The following is a 17,930-nucleotide window of genomic DNA, read 5'->3' as shown; positions in this document are numbered from 1 at the left end:
GATATACTGTTCCAAGCCGAAGCAACTCTAGGATGAGGATGGAACCGCCCATCCGCGGTTGGGTCCATCGTGATATAAGATAGTTAGTCGTAAGCAGGCATGTATATGATTTTAAGGCGTTGAGATGGGTATAGTAGGACTAGCAGTCAAAGACACTTGCGCCTGCAGAACTAGTCAGTCTCGTGCCGACCATTTACAACGGAGCATTTACGCACCGGGAATATAGAACCAGAAGGCAACAGCAAGAATAATATATAGACCTGGCAAGCTCGTCAGGAAAGTTGAAGGCAGACTTCGTGGGTGAAGGCACTCACAAATCAGGATCATTCCCTCCAACCAATTCGACTTCCCATCAGCAACCACGTAGTTCACGGTGATGACTGTAAGTAGAAAGATGAGTATTTCGCAAGTTCAGAATTATCGGACCGAAACGTACCAGACAAGAACAGGGCGATGGCCTCAAACGGATCGAACAGAAGCGACAACGGCTTGCCCATGATCCACGCGAGCGTCACGATGAATCTGCAGCGAACATACGACGTCAATAATTGTCCCATAGCACACCACAGTGAGGAGACTCACGGAATGACAAACAACGCAATTTGCTGGAAGTACACTGTCAGCCTACATAACACGGGGTGGCAGTCATTCACTTACGATACTCGACCCGACCGCAACGCCAATACTGAGCGTCAGCTTGTCTTTGACCGAGACAGTCACAGCAGTTACGTGCTCTGCAGCACCCTCATGTCAGCGTCGCCTGCTTTTCCTCGAGCGGTCAAAACGCACCTGCGGCGTTACCAACGATGGGCAGGAGGATCATGCCGACGAATTCCTTGCTGATGGGGGTGCTGTCCGTAAGTCCGTCGATGGAGTCGACGAGGAACTCCGCGGTGACGGCGACCAACTAGCGGGGCCAAGTCAGCACCGCGGCGCGCATACCAGGAGACACACGCAGCGCGGGACGTACCACCGTGACAGCTACCAACAGTACAACGCTCATGAGGACGTTCAGCGTCGGCTCCTCGACCTCCTGCTCCTGCTCCTCCTCCTGCGCAGCACCGCCATTCTCAAGGTCCGCGCCCTCCCCGTTCGCAACGGCGCCGTTCGTAGCAGTCCCGTTCTCCACGGTGTTGATGCCCTCGCCGTTGGCGGCGACGCCGCCCTGGGAAAGCATTTCCTTGTCAGCGTTCGCTTCCCTGCGCTTGCGGATCGCGGCGAGCGGGTTGACGTTCACGCGCGGGAAGATGTGCCCGCCGCCCTCGCGCTGGGCGTACCGCGTGGACTGGATGACGTCGACGCCGTCGTCGTCGTACAGGGCCTTGTGCGAGAATAACTGAAATACAATGTACGACACATAGACTGATGTGCACAAGTCATACCGTTAGTATGTCGAGCGAAACGGGGTTCGAGGGAACCACACTGACTGAAAAGTAAGATAATAGCGGTCTACGAGGGGTAGCCACATGTTCAGCGGGCGCAAACTCACAGCGGAAGACAGACAACGTGCTTACTCCGTGGCTGACGCTCAGAATTTCGCTGTTCTCCTGACCTTCGCCAATCGACGAGCTGTCGGCGAACTGGAACGCGGCAGGAAGGAGTACACCGATGACGCTCAAGATTAATAGCGACGAGTTGATCTGTGCTGCGCCTAGAGGATATGTATGTCAGACCTTGGCAGTCGGCGGGAGCTGACCACCAGGGGGATACGCACTGGCTCCAAAGCCTTGCTCGGAGAAACGGGTTCCACCGGCGAAGAAGCACATTCCAAGGACCAGCACTGTGATGTTTGACAGACGTTAACATCAATGCGCCGCATATAGTCTCGCCACTTACGCAAATTACTGAGGATTGATCCCACAACTGATGGAATTCGCGTTAGACATCATCCAGGATGCTGCAGAGGTACGTACGAGACGATTGCACGACTGTCAGTTGGCATTGCACCAAGGCAATGATCTATTCAACGTCAAAACTCAAGTCTTTCGCGCAACATCGAAGATACATACAGCAACAATCAATTCCACACTGAATGGGAGAGTGAGCAAGGATAACGAAGGATATTGAGATTGACTAACGCATTTCCGAGTGTAGCATTCATCAGGCCTGCGAGTGTTTGTCCCACTCGCAGTGACAGTTCTTCCGTGGCAAATGCCAATAACTGTGATCCAAGGTGTCAGAAACGTCTCCGTAGTCGACATGCGGCGCACTCACTTTCGCAAGGGGGATAATGGCCAAAAACGAGACTAAACCCAACAACAGTTTACCTACTCTCTAACGGTAATGAGTTGGCTGGACTCACATACGAATACCAGGGTATTGTCTAGATGGGCAAAGTGGAATGCCCACTAATGTGGCGTATGGATGAGTCCGGGAGAACATTGAGGGGTGGCGAGACACTCACGGATAACGGAATGAAGACGAGCAGTAGATTCAACCCTGCGCATATACCTCGTGAACGGGGCTCCTCTACGAACAGCAGAAGTCCGCTTACATGAAGCTTTGACAATGGCCATGGCACTCGCCATGTTCGTCGGTTCATGACGTATTGGCTTGTCCCGCTTCAGGTTCTCTGAAAGGACAGTCCTGGTGCGGTTGAGGAAGCCCCCGCTCGCAGCCCGAGCAGTGGACGTCGTCGACTGTCGGGACTCTCGTTTGTTCCGAAACTGGGTATTTCGACGGGGACTGGACGGCGCAAGCTCCTCTGTGGGCGATGCCACCCGGACGTTGCGTTCTGGGTCGGAGGACATTGAGGAACTCGTCGCTGATCGTGAGGCGGTGGGCTGGAGCTCGATGAGATTCGAGGAGGAAGAGGCTTCACCCAAAAGCATCGTTAGCTGTCAACAAGGGAACACTGATGGGGCGTAGCACGAACGCATGCGAAGCGCAACCGATCACTTGTTGACACCGGTGGCGCGGAATCGTTGAGAAGCACTCGTAGGCGCTGGGCAGCGTTTATGGGCGTTTAGAAAGGGCGGAGGGGAGGGCAAAAGAGTGGACTCGGGCAGACGCAGGGGTATAAGAGCGGTTACACAAGGCAGGGCTGTATATGACGCCTGTCTCGCAACGATGTGGCCCCGCTTCGGCGCGGCGCCAAGCATGGCGCTCTGCGGCTATGCTTCTGTCATACACACGACTTGCAGCTGCGCTTCCCCTTTCAAGTCCGATTTGCACGAGGCTCTGAACGCCGCAGAGCTTTTTGTAAAAAAAATCGCTTTCTCGGAAGTCTCACTGTTGGAAGAACGAGGGCTGCGGCGCCCACGGAGAGAAATATCTAGCCCTAACTGCATAGCTTATGCCCGGTTGCCCAACTTTACGATACACCGATCGCAAAGGCTATTTGATGCAGGCCACAGCGCTATTAGGTTGATACTGTCCGGAACCCTGCAGTCGCAAACCTATGAGCATCTAGATCGCGCGGAGTGGACAACTCTGACGTCCATGCTCACGAGTTGTCAATAACGTGTAATAGTGGATACAGGCGTACATGTAGGCTTCAGCCCACGCCTTCATTCCCAGACTGCGATGACCCGCGATGGTGGAGACCTCCACTTTTACTGACGAACTTCGACATAGCGTCACCCTGCCCGTATCAAGCTTTTAGGTCTGGAAGACGATATGGGCGCCTATGAGCGCCGGCGTCTATCTAGACGCCTTCCGTCACTGATTTGCAGTGCCCACCGTATGGGTACGTTCTTCCGATATATGTAGGTCATCTTGATCAACACTCAGTATGAACAGGCAGCCCTGGTCGCGTTGACTCTACATGGCCAGCTACGAGTAACTGTTCTACTAGTACTATTGGTACTCGACTTCACCGAGAATAATTGATCGCACAACCTCAGCTCCGACAAAATGCAAGATGTCAAGCATAGCTATCTCCTTGCTCAGATATCACCGAGATGACAGGTATCCCGAGCATTGATGAACAGCCCAGAAGACCCATGATCACGGTAAGCTGTGAGTGCATGGAAACCCTGACCCTGAGGTTAGGTGTATGTGTACTGGATTCTTCAAAGTGATGGTTGAGGAGTCTCCGTTCGGGGCGCTGGCTATTATTAGTCGGACGCTGCTGTACCCCTTCGCTGAGCCCTATTCAAAAGCTACGAAATCAATTGACGCTGGAAGGGAACATGGGGGTCCCAGCCGCTGCAGCTCGACGTTAGGCGAGGGCCTGCTGTATCAAACGTAACGTCCAGCCAAGGAGGGTAGGTAAGTATTACATGCACGTGACACCACGGACCCCCTTGCACGAGGCAGTAAGAATGAATCTGCAAATTTATGGACGGCGTTCAACATGACCGAAGCACTAGACCTTGACTAGACCGCACAACGAATTCATTATTGAGTAGTTCATTGCTCAAAGCATTAACAATTACAGATCCCCCTGATGTACATACACCCTTTTATACATGAAGCAGCCAGCAGGCGTTTGTTTTTCTCTTCTTGTTGTGAACCATTGGCGCACTTAGCAACGATGCATTATCCTTGATAGGCGAAAGACACCGCCCCGTAAAGCCCGTCCTCCCTGCCTAGCAATCCCTGACCGTGCAGGATCTATACCGTATGGACAAGTACGCATGAGACCTCCATATCAATCTGGCTGAAATGCGTTAAGTACGTACCTCCATTTTACGCGCATGCCAGCCGACCCCGCTGTTCACATTCCCGTTCGCATACGCGAGCCTCTCCATCTCAACGCGGAGCGGGTGGTCAGGCGCAAGCCCGCGACAAAGCTGCTCGCCACCCTCATTCTGCCGAGGCGCAGCGCCGGCGGAAGGCGTGGTGACCCAGCCGCTCGCGACATCCACGTACCACCCCCGCCCGCCCTTGCTCCTGATGACCCTCCACGATCCGGCACCCGCGCCCAGCCCGCCCAGCAGCGCCGGCGAGAGCTCGATGACGCGCAGCCGCGTCGGCGCCTGCGCGGGCGCGCTCGAGCCCGCTGACAGGCTGAACGACACGAGCGCGGTGCACAGCGGCCGGATGATCTTCGCGTGCAGCGCGAGCGACGCCGCGCGCAGGGGCACGCGCGTCTGCCCGTACCCGAGGTCCGGCGACGTCGACGCCAGTGTGAGGACCTCCACGTGTGGCGCTTTCGTCTTCAGGAACTCGGCGATGATATCCAACGGCAGGTTGGCGATGTGCGACAGCCCGAGGGAGCGCAGCTGCGGCTGGGGAGGGCAGGCGGTGAGCAGCACTTCCCTTGTCAGGGGGGAACTCGACAGGTCGAGGTATCGAAGCTTGCCGCTCGTGAAGCAGCGTGCGCGGGTCAATACGTCCCTCAACTCGTCCACAGACAACGGACAAGGGAACGTGCTGTCGCCGTACAAGCTGAGTTCCTGGATATCACTAGCCGCCTCTGCTTCGACTAAGAAATCACGGATACTCTCCCCTGTCAGACGCGTGCATCGACCAATAGACAGTGACTGCAGGCGAATAGAGGAGGCCGCTAAGGAGGTGAACAGCTCAGGCGTGATCCGAGTGCATGACAGGTCGAGATGAGTGAGAGAAGGGCAGGAGAGAACGAACTGATGTAGCACGGAGTGCGCCAGAGATTTAGCACCATAGAAGCCCAGCCGCTCAAGGCCTTCCAGGACATGTGTGTTGCCGGCAGCAAAGCGCGATCTCCTACCGCCGAAACGGTCCGTACCCTCATCGTCTGAGGTGGGGTCAGAGGGTGGGGTTAGGTACGTGTTGACAAAGTCTGTCAGGGCATGCACGAAGACGGCGCTAACACAGCCGGTGAAATCGGCAGCCACTATTTCTTTGCATTCTCGGAGTCTCTCCTTCTCCTCCTCGTCGGCGTCCGAAGTTTCAGGCGTACGACCCCGAAAGCGGCGGCCGCGCGACGACGATCCTCTAAGGAATAGTTCCTTCAACACGGGAAGTGTCAATGCACCGTCCATATATTCCGTTGCACCAAAGACCGTGAGGTTCGGCATTTCCTGAACAAAATAAGGGGTTAAGTTACTGGAACAGGGCATTTATGTGTCGCTTACCTTGATAATGGCTTCTAGTCGGTCCCCTGTGACGAAGCGGCTGTTGACGCCCTCTTCGACTGACCTACGCATCCCTATGGTACGGAAGTGATTGAAGTCTAGGTGACGGATGTGCCGTCCTGGACGTGGGTCTTCAGGGATGGGTACTGTACCAGTGATGAGATATGTTCCGCAATGAGATTTCTGATGCGTCATCGCACTCACCATAGACCGCTACTTCATCCCGCCCCAAAACCGTTTGTACCGCATCACTAATAGACCTCATCAGCTTCCATCTCACTGGGCTCTTGCTCTTCGCACGCAGACGCCTGGGACTGGGGTCTCTGGAGGCAGGAGGGGACAGGAGCTCAGGCGGGATAGGTCCTCCGGGACCACCGAGAGTAGCCAGGATACTCTCGTGCAACTTCTCCGCACAGGTGGGGTCTGCATCGTCGCCAAAAATATTGCGAGCGGCCAGTACCGCGTTCTCTGCTTCCTTAATCGTCTGCCCAAGGACTAGGGCGGCCTGTTGCTCCGCTGCTTCCTCATCGTCGCCGCCGACCACAGCATCAATCAGGGATAGCCAGCTCCGAGGCAGCCGGACCTCGACTTTGCGCCAGAGCCAAGGCTTTGCGGCGTCGTGCCAGGCACGGTTAGCGAGACTCAGGCTGTGTAGAGTCTTACGCGCGACGGGTTCGGGCCAATTTGCGGGGGGAAGCGAGGAAGGAGTGGAAGTAGGTATGCCGTGCTCAGCGAGAATTAGGGGGTCCAGCGATGGCTGGACAGGGGGCAGGCCGGCGTAGTAAACATGCGCGCATATCGTGAACAGCAGCTCTGGCGGGAAGTTCTCAACGCCGGAAGGTACACGAGGAATGGAATGATCAGTCGACATTGTGACGTCGGCCCGGTAATATCAAGTGTTTTAGGGAGGTCTGTTACTCAATCTGGATCTTGACCACCAGCTGATTGTGGAGGTTACCAAGCTACCAGCAGCGACGACACAGCGACGGGGGTTCCCGTGAACCTTTGTCAACGTATACGATGGTCAGCTTCGGTCTAACCAAGAATTGACGGCGATGAAGGGTGGCAGGGCCGCGGAACTAAGGCGATGGTCCATGGTGAAGAAGAATAACATTGAGGGGCGTACTCACCTAAAATTTACGGCTGATTTACTTGTATCCGCCTTGCGTGGCTCTCCCGCGAGCCAGGCTGTATCGAGCTGAAGAATTGCGGCAGAGAGATCCGTCAAGGGGGGCAGCTCGACTTCGAGGTATATGATAGTCGTAGATATTGCCAAAGGTTTTATGGGGACAAGAGGCGTTGGTGGTCGTGCAGTGAAGAGTTTCAAGCAACCTGGGCGACTGGACCGGGCCCGCCATGAACCACATAGCCTTTTATAGGTCCAAAGAAGAACCGCCGAGCACAACCGAGGAGGTCTTCCTCCGATTCCACGTGCGTCGGACGTAGGTAAACAAACACAAGTAAACTTCCGCTACCGACCCCAGTGTGCCTGACGGGTGGCGTCGCAACCTCTGCACTCGACGCCTCCTCCCTTTGCACAGTCGTATATTCCAATCCATGTATATTTCTGACCTTTGTCTCGCAAAGTCTTCCTTTCTCTATCGTGTCACGGACATTTGTGTCGCCCGCGTCCATTCAGTCAATTTTCTGGGGTTTCATGTACCCGCACGTGCCTGCGGTCACCTGCGCCCCTGCTCAATACTTGAAGCTTCTTTCTTGTGCCATCCACACTGCGCACTCCTCGCTGGAAGTGATGCCATTGTCGCAATCCTGCGCTCAGTCATTCGTGGTAAAATGACTCGTCAAGTTGGTGCTGCGACATCACCTGTGGCAGGCACCACGCTCTGGTGCAGTACAGCATTCTTAAAATGTTCAATGGACATCATAAGAGATGGACATTCGCCCCGCATTGCGGATCCTGCGAGCTATGTGCCCATTGCCTTCACACTCGTCTCTGCATGACCTCCCGGTACTTTTCTGAGCATAAAGGCTATCTGCCGTCGGCAACCTTGAGGTTCTCTCGAGTTCTTTACTCACACGATGCAGGAGGCAGTCATTCTTCACGTACCAGGCCAGACAGCCGAGGCGCCCTACGTACCGTGACTGTGTCAGAAGCGACATCAGACACCCGAGCGGAATTGCAATGGATCTGCATGTGCTTTGGCTCAGCAGCAACCCCTAGAAATCCATTCAAGAGCAGATGACTTCCCCCGTGGCTTACTCGCCGGGCAGACATTGCACGTCCAGAGGTACAGGGAACGAATAGCGGCCATGTTTTTGTCTGTCGCATAGGGCAACGGTATTAACATTAACTTCAACCCTTGACGTAAAAGTCGTACTGTCGAAACATCCAAATTAAAGACGTAGCTTCAGCAGAAGCAACCACCATATGTCAGTCTACCGCGACCTGGCGCAATAATGTGGGGGAAGCACTCACTGGAGACAATCACTGGGCTGATCACGCCAGCGTTGAGCTTTGCGGTACGGAAGATGAGCAGCTCTGATGAGAAGTGACCGAACGCGAGGAGGTACGTGAAGAGTGCCATGTCGTACACGCTGGCGCAATGTATCAGAACTGTCTCGTCATTAGAGTACAGGCTGGAGACATACACTTTTTCATTTATGTGATATGCAGCATAGAATCGCACCACGGCCGACGTGAGAGTCCATATTGCGAATGTACGAGCCTGCAACGGTGTAACTGGTATCCGGCCACATCTCAGAATCCGACCCATAAGAAGTGAACTGTTTACGAACCTAGATGCTCGGGGACTCTGTCATATATTCTTCTAGTGAGTTTCAGAGTTGCGAAGTTCTGTGCAGTGTTGAACACCGCCATGACAGCAACCAGTAGCTGCCATTTTGGCAGCAATCCCGAGGCCTCCGGTAGAGGTATTACTGGACTCATGTCAGGTCAACATACATCACAACCCGAACGAACGAAAGGCATTACTCACAGTCGGCTAACACTGCCATGGAGATGTCGGTGCGACGGTTGAGCAGGTCACCGAACTCCCACCGTGAGCTGGCGTCGTTATAACTGCATGATAGACGCCCCTTTCTGCCCGCCAAAACGCGGCCTAATTTAGTAGTTCCGGATTTTAAGGACCCGAGAGTCTCAGTGTAATATCCCGTCAACTTCCATGTTCATTCATCCCCACTGACGGCCATGGCGTCCACTGTCGAGCCCCGCGCTATTCCGAACGAATCCTGGAGCGAGGCAGTCGCAGGCGACGCGTCTCTGTCGGGTCCTTCTCTTACGCGCCGATCGCGGACGAGAACTAGATCGAAGACAGCTGCTCCAGGATCACGAAACCGAGGGAAAAGTGCGGGGCCTCCGACGACAGGGAGTAAGAGATTTGGCGACGCGGACGTGCCCGTACCAGGCTCCGACGCTATGCACGAGTCGATGGCCAAATCCACTGCGAAGAGTACGATGGACACGCGAGGGGAGCGAGATAGTACATCGACGGGTGCTACTCGAGACTATCGGGTAACTCTGCAGGACACGGGTTTTGCGCGCCAGGGGCAGACTGAAAGGGTGAATGCAGGAGATTCGCCCGGCGAGCTATCCTGGAACGAGGTGAGTACGCGAAGGCCAGGAATCGGATATATATTGAAGTACGCTGCTCTCATGATATAGGCCACACGTCGGAAGAGGTGCCAGAGCCTTCCTCGGAAGTTCGGTGGCAAGCCAAGTTCCTCGTCAGATTCGTCCTCCCAGCCGAGCCCATCAACTCCCATACCGTCAATGCGAACGTATCCTATGGTCAAGACGCCTTCGCGTGACGGAATACGGAACTCCATCATCTCCCAGCAATCCGCTACATCGTCCTCCATATACCCGGCATCCACGATCACTCGATCCGATACCATGTCCACTCGGAGGTTCTTCTCTGATGACGACGACGACGTTCTCGATTCGCGACTGCAGGAATATATCAATTTCGACGTGGACGATGTGTCTGACCGACTCCGGCTGCTGGTTACTAATAGCTATTTCCTCCCCCCTGCACATTCAAAGCCCGCCCTGCCCAAGCCTGCATTGAGTGTGCCCAAGAACGCAACCAAGTCTAGCAGTCCTGGTTTTTTAGACATATTCCGACTGGGGAAATCGAAGTCTAAACCCACCACACCGGAAAGCGAGGCTCCTGGCCCTTTCCTGCCCGTGCTGCGCACCACATCGGACTCTACGACAGCGTCGGGATGGTTCCCTGCGCAAGCTCCCTCACGCTCTGCCCCTCCTTCTCCTGCTCCGCATGAGTATATCCGTCAGGTCAGGGAATCAAATCGTACTCCGAGGGTCGTGGTGGTGCGCGAAAAGATGGACGATCTGATTGCTGCCGCAAAGGAAGCGGAAGAGGTTTTCAAGGCCCGCCTGGATAATGGTCCTGTCCCGCTTCCAGTGGACGATGTCATTGACCCCACGGATTCTGTTGACATGCCCCATCTGCAGTCACAGTCTCTGACCGTTGGGGACAGTATGGATGCTGCTGTCTTGGCTGATGCCCTCGTGCCACCTGCGACAAGTCCTGGCCTTTGGTCTCTGGATTCACAGGAAGAGAAGTGGAGGAAAGCTCTACTGCACGAAGCGGTTGGTCACTCTTTTCACAGCACCGGTGTTAGATCTTCGCAGAGCAGTCCGTCTGCTTCCCCTGCTCCCTCCGTAGCTCCGGCTCGAAGCTACACCTCCCCTGCGGCCCGGTCCTCCAGGGATAAGCTCGCGAGACCGATCATCGATCAGTCTCTCTTTGACCGTGACGAGGATGAACGAGCGAACATTAGTCATAGCAAGCCAGAAACCAAATACGCCGGTCCCAAAGCCGGGTCACCTGACAGTTCGGTCGCCCTGCAGTCTGCCCCGCCGACGGCGAGGCGGTCGTTCCAGGCGCCTGGTAGAGTTGAGACGCCTTCTATCCCTCCTGTGCCTTTAGCGCCTCCACCGCGCAGACCATTGATAAATCCTCTATATTCCCTGTCTCAGGTGGACCTCTCCGTAGGACCATCTCGAGAGGCTCAAGACAAGGCTCGTATCGTCCGGAAGTCTATGTCGTCTCCAGTCCTTAGTCATGTTCATGAACGTGATATAACTCCAGGACGGTTTGTCTTGACTCCGCCTCCTATTCCGCCACAAGGGACACGGTCTCAGCTCTCTCCCGTTGCAACGGAAGATCTCGATAATCCTAGTCCTTCTCCAGTCTCGATGCGTACTGTTGAGACAGTACTTGACGGGGCTCGCTATTCGGACGACAAGCCGGGTAGTACGCGATATGCGACCCCCGCGGATTCGGACGAGATGCTGCCTAGGCCATCCATCAGTGTATCTGTTAGCACAGAGGGTAGACCATCCTTTTCCGACTATTCACAGCCATCGCCATCGCCTACTGCGTCGGCTTTCCAAGACGCCTTGTTTGAGCATAGGTCGAGCACGAGTTCCATCCCCCGCATCAGCATATGTGATGAGGAGCAGGCTCAGACTTCGGTATACCATGACGTCCCTCGTCGTTCGTCCTCGTCAGCGTCTAGGCGGCCGTCACCCCTCAGGAATCAGGCAGTCTCCCACCGAGTCCCTTCGCCCCTTATATCTGGACATAGCGGGCAGTCGTCTGACGACACGTCCGGCGATGTATCCGACACAGTCTCTCCGATTCTTCTTCCGAAGGACAGCGAAGCCTCTGATTTCCAGTCTATGTCTGGTTCACCCATCTCCATAGAGCCGATACTTGCACCACCGCCAACAACACCGCCTTTGCCGGACTTCAACACATCTCCGGACGCGTCCTCGGGAGCAATATCTGGACGAGCCATCTCCGCCCCCCCTGGTCGCCTGGCATTGCATATACCATCAGAGTCAGATCACCAGACAGGCCCCGTCTCCGCTTCCCCAATAGCATTCTTCGATAGTATAGAAGAACAGTCCATCGCGTTGGATGCTCTTGAATCATCGGATGAAGAAGATAATCCTACCGACTTAATCAATGATACCCAGAGTGCGCAGATATATATGGATACCCGGACGAACGCTTCGACCAGCACGTTCTCACTTTCTTCTCACCAGACGTCCTTTGCCAGACACAGCAACTATTCTACCCCATTTCTTGTGCCTGCGCAGGCTTCCGTTCTCTCTCTCCCTGTGTCCGGAGGTCCTTCCTTTGACCTCGAACGAAACAGACCTGTTGGTAATGTTCCGCCCCGCGGAACGTTTTTCGCTGGCAAAAAGGGGAAGAAAGGGGTGGCGCCTATATCTCCCGCGGATTTCGCGCAGCTCGAGCGGAAGCAATCGGCTGGTTCCTTATCCACAGCCAGCTCTCATAAATCCGACTCTGAAATCCCCGGAAGACCGAGTGGAAGCGCTACAGACAACCGCACGAACCCCAGAGAGCGGGATGCGTCTCTGGATATGTTCGAGGGCATGCTTACGAAGCACCTTCAGACGGAGAGGGACGTCATGACTAGGATAGCGAACAATGTTTCCAGTCGCAAGGGACGCCATCGCGAATCATGATCGTGCGGACGCTCGGGCTTATTGAATTATTGTTTTATTTACTTCATCTCCATGCTTTGGTCACATCTGTCTTTGCATTAGTCTCTTGAATTGTGTTGTTCTGCTGCATGCGTTCAGTCTTCAATCCATTATCGAGGATTCCCAGAGTAACGATTAGATGAATATTGTGAGGCAAGGACCTACGGCTCAAATCGGAAATAAGTTCGGGGCTGATAATGAGGACATCTGGCCACGTACTGACAACTGTAGCGCATACGTAGTGACCTTGCGCCACCAGGCAGAAGACACCATACAAATTACAATTGCAATCATCAGTATGCGGGACAACACGTGGTATGGGCGCTTCAAGCAGTCAATTGAGAGTTTCGTCCAAGTTGAAGCTTTCGTTTACATGTAAACTTGGACAGGCTACGAGTCAGAATCGGCCAGGCCTTCGACGACGGTTAGACTCAAGACGTTAAATTCTTCCACTCGAAGTGTGCCTCCCGAGTCGCAGGCTTTGATTGTCGACGTGCCCTCTGACTCCCTAGCCCTAGACTTGTAAACGACGTCTCCTCAATAACCAGTAGACAGGCGAGCAATCCTTACTAGCGCCCTAGCTCCGCCACACCAGGATTCAGAGGACCTGTGCACTTTGCCATAGACTTGGAATGGACATAAATCCGAACGCATATTCGTGGCATCAGGTAAGCTCTGAACGCTCTAAGTACATGTACAGACTATGTCTTCTAAAGTCGTGGGCAGTCTCATGACCAGGTGAGCTTCAGTTGCGCATGCATTGAATAGTTCTGATACTAGCGTCTCCATGAATGCAGGCCACGGTCTTGATTGTGGTTCCCTACGAAATTACGGATGATGATATCCTGGTACAGAAACCTTTGCCCTTTGTTTACTCTGCTGATGAAGCGGGTAGTTCATCGTTGACGGACACCACCTTGCCGCAGGCGTGCACGGGCATGCGCCCATGGTAAAAGTATGGACCCTTTCGACAGGATCTGGTCGCTCGTTGTGCTCAATCTGCCGATAGGGTCACTTGTATGGCCAGATTGATACTACCTCTTCCACTTGGCAGTTGGAGCCTCGACCCTCAGCGTCCTCCAGAAGAGAGAGAACAATCTCAACCGTGTCGACAGCATCCACGCAGTCCTCTTATGCTGTCATCTCTGACCCAGAGTATTCTAGCAGTGCTGTGACAGGCGCTGAGAGTGCGCAGTCTTCAGATATCGAAGACGTCTCTGGCTTTTCTTCTTTATCTTCGCCTATGTACCCTTCCTCCGAGGACCACCGCGCGTTTTCATCTCCGCCAGGTCGCAGGACGCGTCTGGATAGTCCGGCGCCACGTTCGCCCCAATTACGACCATCAATGAGCGTGACGTCGTCTATGTCTTCGCTCGAATCATTGCATACTTCTCGATCCGGCCGACTGCTCACTTTGCATCTGGAAAAGGTGGAGTCTGCCTTATGGCCATGCTTGATTTCAGGGCCCGCTCCGGAGGGCTTTGCCCGTCATGCACTGGGCCCGCTTCCATTGGATCGAGATATAGAACTCAAGTACAATATGGACCCAACTAGCCTCATGCTTGTTGGATCTGAGCTCCTCGACCTGCGGGACAATAAAGAGGAGGCCTTCGAATACTTCCAGTACGTGTTGATACTACTCTAAGTCAGAGTACAGGTATCGATACGAGGCTCTAGGCGTGCTTGGGTCCTAGGGAGACTGCCCACCGCTGCTCTCAGACTCGTCACTCAGTATATTCCAGCACAACCTGGCATTCCAGCAGCCGACCTCGATGTATCGGATTCGCATGGGACTCTAGGTTATTACTCCAGGCGTCTGGGAGGCCCCACGGGCCTCTCTGAGGTGTACCTTGCAGCTGGATTCCTCCACCTGGAAGGAACTGCTTCCAGGCTACTCTCCTCGCCTTGGTCTCCCCTATCGTCTATCCGGTTATCCTCAGAGGGAATACTGTCACACCACGGTGCTTCCGATACCGAAGCGTGGCACCGCGACCGTGAAGCAGCGGAGGCTTATTTCGCCCTTGCCAAAGCTCTCGATCCAACACTCGATGTACCTTCAATATGGAGGGACACCGCAGAAAGCCCTTCACGAGCATGTCCTAACTCCGCTGTAGAACTGACTTCAATCGACATCGCATTGGCAGAAGCACCAGGAGGCACTTTGGATTCTGTGTCTGAGGGCTCTGCATTGCGGAGAAGGAGCAGGCGAGGAACGATCATGCCTGCAGCCGAGGCTGCGGCCCGCGCAAACGATGATAGTACGTGGTATTTGTATGTACCAGGTCTCGTGGGAGCTGGGACCGCACTGCTCCTCGTCGGCGTCATAGGTGCACTCAGCTTCTCCTGGAAGAAGAATCAGAGCTCTTAGCGTGCAACGGTTGCTGTACATACCTCCGCTTTGTGTGACATGGGATTGACTGCCGTGCGTCTCAGACGTGATGCACACCGGTCTAGGAGGCATTTGATCAGGTGCACTTGTAGAAAGCTAAGCAGCGAAGAATTTCGCGAAGAACCGCTTGGCCCATATCATCGCAAGCCCTTACATCTCACGTAGATACAGCTCATAATGTTCCTAGTATACTGTGTTCTGTTGCTTCGTCTCTTGCATCACTGTTACTTCATCCTACAGATGGGCAGGAGTGTATTTCCGCAGACCAGCATCGTTGGCCGCAGCTGTCGTTACAACTCGTCGTACACACTGCCTTATTACAACTCCCATTGAATGCAATGGTCACCGTCGGAGTTTTAGACTAGAGGACGACCATTCTTCGGCATGTCGCCCAAAGGCTACATCGACGGCTCGTCAATATATACGGTACTCGCAGAGTGAAGATACTCGCCATATCGTCGTACATTTGAGTGGTCTCCTGGAATATCTCAATTTGGGTGGATACAATTCCGGGGGCCGGGCGTCTACTCCTGGTCGGAGAAGTAGGATCCTGCGAGTGGCTTAGATACGCCGCCCTGCCTAGTCTTAAAGCATGATTGCGAGAATTGAGGCTATGCAGCGATTGAGATCACTTCAGTTGTAATTGACGCGAGCGGCGACGATCGATTACCTCGCGAGGAACGAGTTGGCGTAAACTGGACCATTCGGGGTGTCAAAAATGGTACGGAGATCCATTCGAGCAGCTTCCTTACGTTTGCTCTGTATTTCCACTAGTCCAAGGAAAATGAGCGTTGTAGGCAGCGAACCATACTGCTGTTGCATCGGCTTCCGTCGACAAAGAATAGATAAGTCGAGCCTCACCGTGATTAGGATGACGACAGAAAAAAGACTGCGAGGTGGTTGACTTAGTGCCTATTAATGACCACAGCAAGGACCTACGTCGTGATTGCACCGGTATTGATAGTATATGCCATGATGAAGTTGACGCGGCTATCAGAACTACGGAGATTGTTTGGTTACATTCTCCATCGTGAAGCTTCACAGATCATCTCACGGCTTGAATCCGGACCGACTTCTATCCAGCAGGTAAATGAGGGCCGCGGCCACGATTAGGTCCACCGCTGCAGCGCTAGAAAGCCCGCCAGCCAGGGTTACCTGACGCCCAGTTAAATCAGAAAGTGAATTTCTCGAAAAGAACTCGATTACTGACTAGAGGTAATCTCCGCTGGTGAAACTTCGTCCACTCGGCCACGGTGTAACTAGGAAATTGACAGGCCTAGTTAGCTAGAAACGCGATCATGTTAAGGTAGTCCCACCATTGCACAGTTGTTGCTTATCGTTTGTGGCATACGTCACTTGTGAGCACGTTAAGTTACTATTAGTACGTACCTGTTCCAAAAGCTAAGGGTGGGTGAGCGAGGAACGTAGAGGTCCACCACCATTGTACTCACCGAAACGAGCTACAGCCAGGGTTGTCTGAACCATGATTAGTCACCTGTTCAGCAGTGACTACTGATGGCCTCACCGTCGGCACCATCAGCCATACATTGTGTTCACTCACTGGCGAGTTGTCAGCAAAATTGAGCACGGCGCGCATATTAAGGCTTACATATCCATAGCCTCCGGATGTAATATGCATGTACTAATCCCGCGACGAGGACCTAGTGAGAGATTGAATGTTTTCAAGAGCTGATGATGCATGGCAAAACGTACACCTAATATGACGGTGATCTGTCACGAGATAGTAAGACCACACTGCATGAACATGGCAGAAGAACTACACTGACCCCACCGCTCCTGATCAAGCGGGTTAAAATAAAGCAATGTTAGTGTATGCGGCATCGTACCAATGAATTTGGTCAAGGAATGGCGCATCTCCAAAGTGCGTAATAGTGTAGGTGTAGATGAAGACGATGCAGAACGCCGTGTGAAGCGTTTCTAGGAGCCTAGACCATCGTTCGGACCAGCAAGGTGAACAATATCTGTAGACGTACCATACACCCGCCACCTAAAGCACATCAATATCTGGACTGCTGTGTAATTGTACAAAGGCTCACCATCCACTTGAGAAAGGGCCGGTCTTCTGGATAAGACTGGTAATATATGTAAGCCTGTGCGCAAGTTATTCCATAGAGACTGAAGCAGTCTTCAGAGGCTGCAGTGCCATTCAGGGAGCAATAGTTCTCACATGGCAGCAATAAATAAACAGATGAGGAGATTTCCAGCAATGTCTCTAACCACGGACATGACGGTGGGGAAGAGAATCGTCCAAGGAAGATTCGCGTGTCCCTTGGTTTATACATACGCCCATAGCCGCACTGTCCGGTATACAGTTCGGGGAAACGTGTCGACAATCAGCATCAGAGAATAGTGGAATCACCCTGATGAGTAGACTCGGGGGGAAGCAGCTCACCCCGACGCTTGAGCAGATGCCTACATAGATAAAGAAAATACATTCCCAAGGTCTTCTGGCTCTTTCATACTTTTCACCGCAGTGTACAGGGTGTGTGCGTGAACGGCCACGCGTGGGACACGTAGGCTGAAGCTTGTATCATCACCCAGACGGCATTAAAAATGGCCAGGAAAAGTTCAAAACCACTGAGCGCGTCCCACAACCAGCCTCTGAGAACAACGTCGTGAGACTCAACCTTAAGTATCATAGCCATTCGGGGCTTCGTCCTAAGGCGAAAGGCATGTCAGTCATACGATGGGAATCGGCATCATGCGATCATGATGAGTGGTTACACCGTATGTATGGTGCGGGACACCTAGTCACCACTACTTTGGTACAACAGTTATGGAGGGTCCAATTTTCCCTCATTTTCTTATCCATCTTGGGAAAACACTGCATTTGATGAAAGAATCAGCTTCTCAAGACAGATTGTCGAAATACTTAAAATTGAAGGAGCTATAATTTTGGCCCAAATCTATTTTGCCAAATTACCCGATATAGATAGACGCTTATTATGTAATCACTATGCAAGGTCGAGAAATCCTTGGCTACCTACTTGTGTAT

The 17,930-nt window shown here is 53.5% G+C and overlaps 6 protein-coding genes across 6 annotated transcripts; 2 read left to right on the top strand and 4 right to left on the bottom strand.

Annotated features, from left to right (window-relative positions):
* Positions 1 to 139: 139 nt before the first annotated feature.
* On the bottom strand, positions 140 to 2,831 carry GLOTRDRAFT_130629 (calcium/proton exchanger; the record flags this gene model as incomplete). The annotated part of the gene is made up of 19 exons (XM_007869363.1): positions 140 to 162; positions 216 to 260; positions 315 to 380; positions 437 to 522; positions 583 to 605; positions 658 to 734; positions 790 to 907; positions 971 to 1,362; positions 1,428 to 1,449; positions 1,515 to 1,651; positions 1,715 to 1,780; positions 1,837 to 1,863; positions 1,914 to 1,959; positions 2,010 to 2,028; positions 2,079 to 2,161; positions 2,215 to 2,246; positions 2,303 to 2,348; positions 2,405 to 2,439; positions 2,495 to 2,831. The coding sequence occupies 19 exons, from the start codon at positions 2,829 to 2,831 to the stop codon at positions 140 to 142; spliced, it is 1,680 nt and encodes a 559-aa protein (XP_007867554.1).
* A 1,468-nt stretch (positions 2,832 to 4,299) lies between these two features.
* On the bottom strand, positions 4,300 to 7,334 carry GLOTRDRAFT_62772 (uncharacterized protein). Its single transcript, XM_007869362.1, has 5 exons — positions 7,133 to 7,334; positions 6,207 to 7,005; positions 6,003 to 6,148; positions 4,626 to 5,948; positions 4,300 to 4,557 (listed from the first exon to the last, which is right to left on the bottom strand). The coding sequence occupies exons 2-5, from the start codon at positions 6,871 to 6,873 to the stop codon at positions 4,483 to 4,485; spliced, it is 2,211 nt and encodes a 736-aa protein (XP_007867553.1). The 5' UTR covers positions 6,874 to 7,005; positions 7,133 to 7,334; the 3' UTR covers positions 4,300 to 4,482.
* A 982-nt stretch (positions 7,335 to 8,316) lies between these two features.
* Positions 8,317 to 8,910, bottom strand: GLOTRDRAFT_44111 (Erg28-like protein; the record flags this gene model as incomplete). The annotated part of the gene is made up of 4 exons (XM_007869023.1): positions 8,317 to 8,369; positions 8,440 to 8,558; positions 8,613 to 8,703; positions 8,760 to 8,910. 4 exons carry the CDS (start codon positions 8,908 to 8,910, stop codon positions 8,317 to 8,319), a joined length of 414 nt encoding a protein of 137 aa, XP_007867214.1.
* Positions 8,911 to 9,171: 261 nt separating this feature from the next.
* GLOTRDRAFT_139580 (uncharacterized protein) lies at positions 9,172 to 12,702 on the top strand (the record flags this gene model as incomplete). The annotated part of the gene is made up of 2 exons (XM_007869361.1): positions 9,172 to 9,585; positions 9,646 to 12,702. The coding sequence occupies 2 exons, from the start codon at positions 9,172 to 9,174 to the stop codon at positions 12,505 to 12,507; spliced, it is 3,276 nt and encodes a 1,091-aa protein (XP_007867552.1). The 3' UTR covers positions 12,508 to 12,702.
* Positions 12,703 to 13,157: 455 nt separating this feature from the next.
* On the top strand, positions 13,158 to 14,893 carry GLOTRDRAFT_130625 (uncharacterized protein; the record flags this gene model as incomplete). Its single annotated transcript, XM_007869360.1, has 6 exons — positions 13,158 to 13,193; positions 13,252 to 13,263; positions 13,323 to 13,373; positions 13,421 to 13,480; positions 13,535 to 14,148; positions 14,203 to 14,893. 6 exons carry the CDS (start codon positions 13,158 to 13,160, stop codon positions 14,891 to 14,893), a joined length of 1,464 nt encoding a protein of 487 aa, XP_007867551.1.
* Positions 14,894 to 15,964: 1,071 nt separating this feature from the next.
* Positions 15,965 to 17,161, bottom strand: GLOTRDRAFT_130624 (uncharacterized protein; the record flags this gene model as incomplete). The annotated part of the gene is made up of 13 exons (XM_007869359.1): positions 15,965 to 16,069; positions 16,125 to 16,173; positions 16,231 to 16,246; positions 16,304 to 16,315; positions 16,366 to 16,390; positions 16,440 to 16,474; positions 16,524 to 16,575; positions 16,628 to 16,645; positions 16,702 to 16,711; positions 16,762 to 16,860; positions 16,909 to 16,922; positions 16,972 to 17,050; positions 17,103 to 17,161. 13 exons carry the CDS (start codon positions 17,159 to 17,161, stop codon positions 15,965 to 15,967), a joined length of 573 nt encoding a protein of 190 aa, XP_007867550.1.
* Between the last annotated feature and the right edge of the window lie 769 nt (positions 17,162 to 17,930).

The sequence above is a fragment of the Gloeophyllum trabeum genome (genome assembly GCF_000344685.1).
Source record: "Gloeophyllum trabeum ATCC 11539 unplaced genomic scaffold GLOTRscaffold_00009, whole genome shotgun sequence".
Taxonomy (NCBI): domain Eukaryota; kingdom Fungi; phylum Basidiomycota; class Agaricomycetes; order Gloeophyllales; family Gloeophyllaceae; genus Gloeophyllum; species Gloeophyllum trabeum.
The sequence above is the reverse complement of the archived record's forward strand: the minus strand, read 5'-3'. Positions and strand labels throughout refer to the sequence as shown.

Excerpts from the sequence above, each read along its gene's own strand:
- GLOTRDRAFT_62772 (XM_007869362.1), bottom strand. The coding sequence starts at position 6,873 with ATGTCGACTGATCATTCCATTCCTCGTGTACCTTCCGGCGTTGAGAAC. Across the intron at positions 6,149-6,206 it reads GGATGAAGTAGCGGTCTATG|TACCCATCCCTGAAGACCCA; the intron begins GTGAGTGCGATG and ends TCACTGGTACAG. Across the intron at positions 4,558-4,625 it reads GGCATGCGCGTAAAATGGAG|ATCCTGCACGGTCAGGGATT; the intron begins GTACGTACTTAA and ends CATACGGTATAG.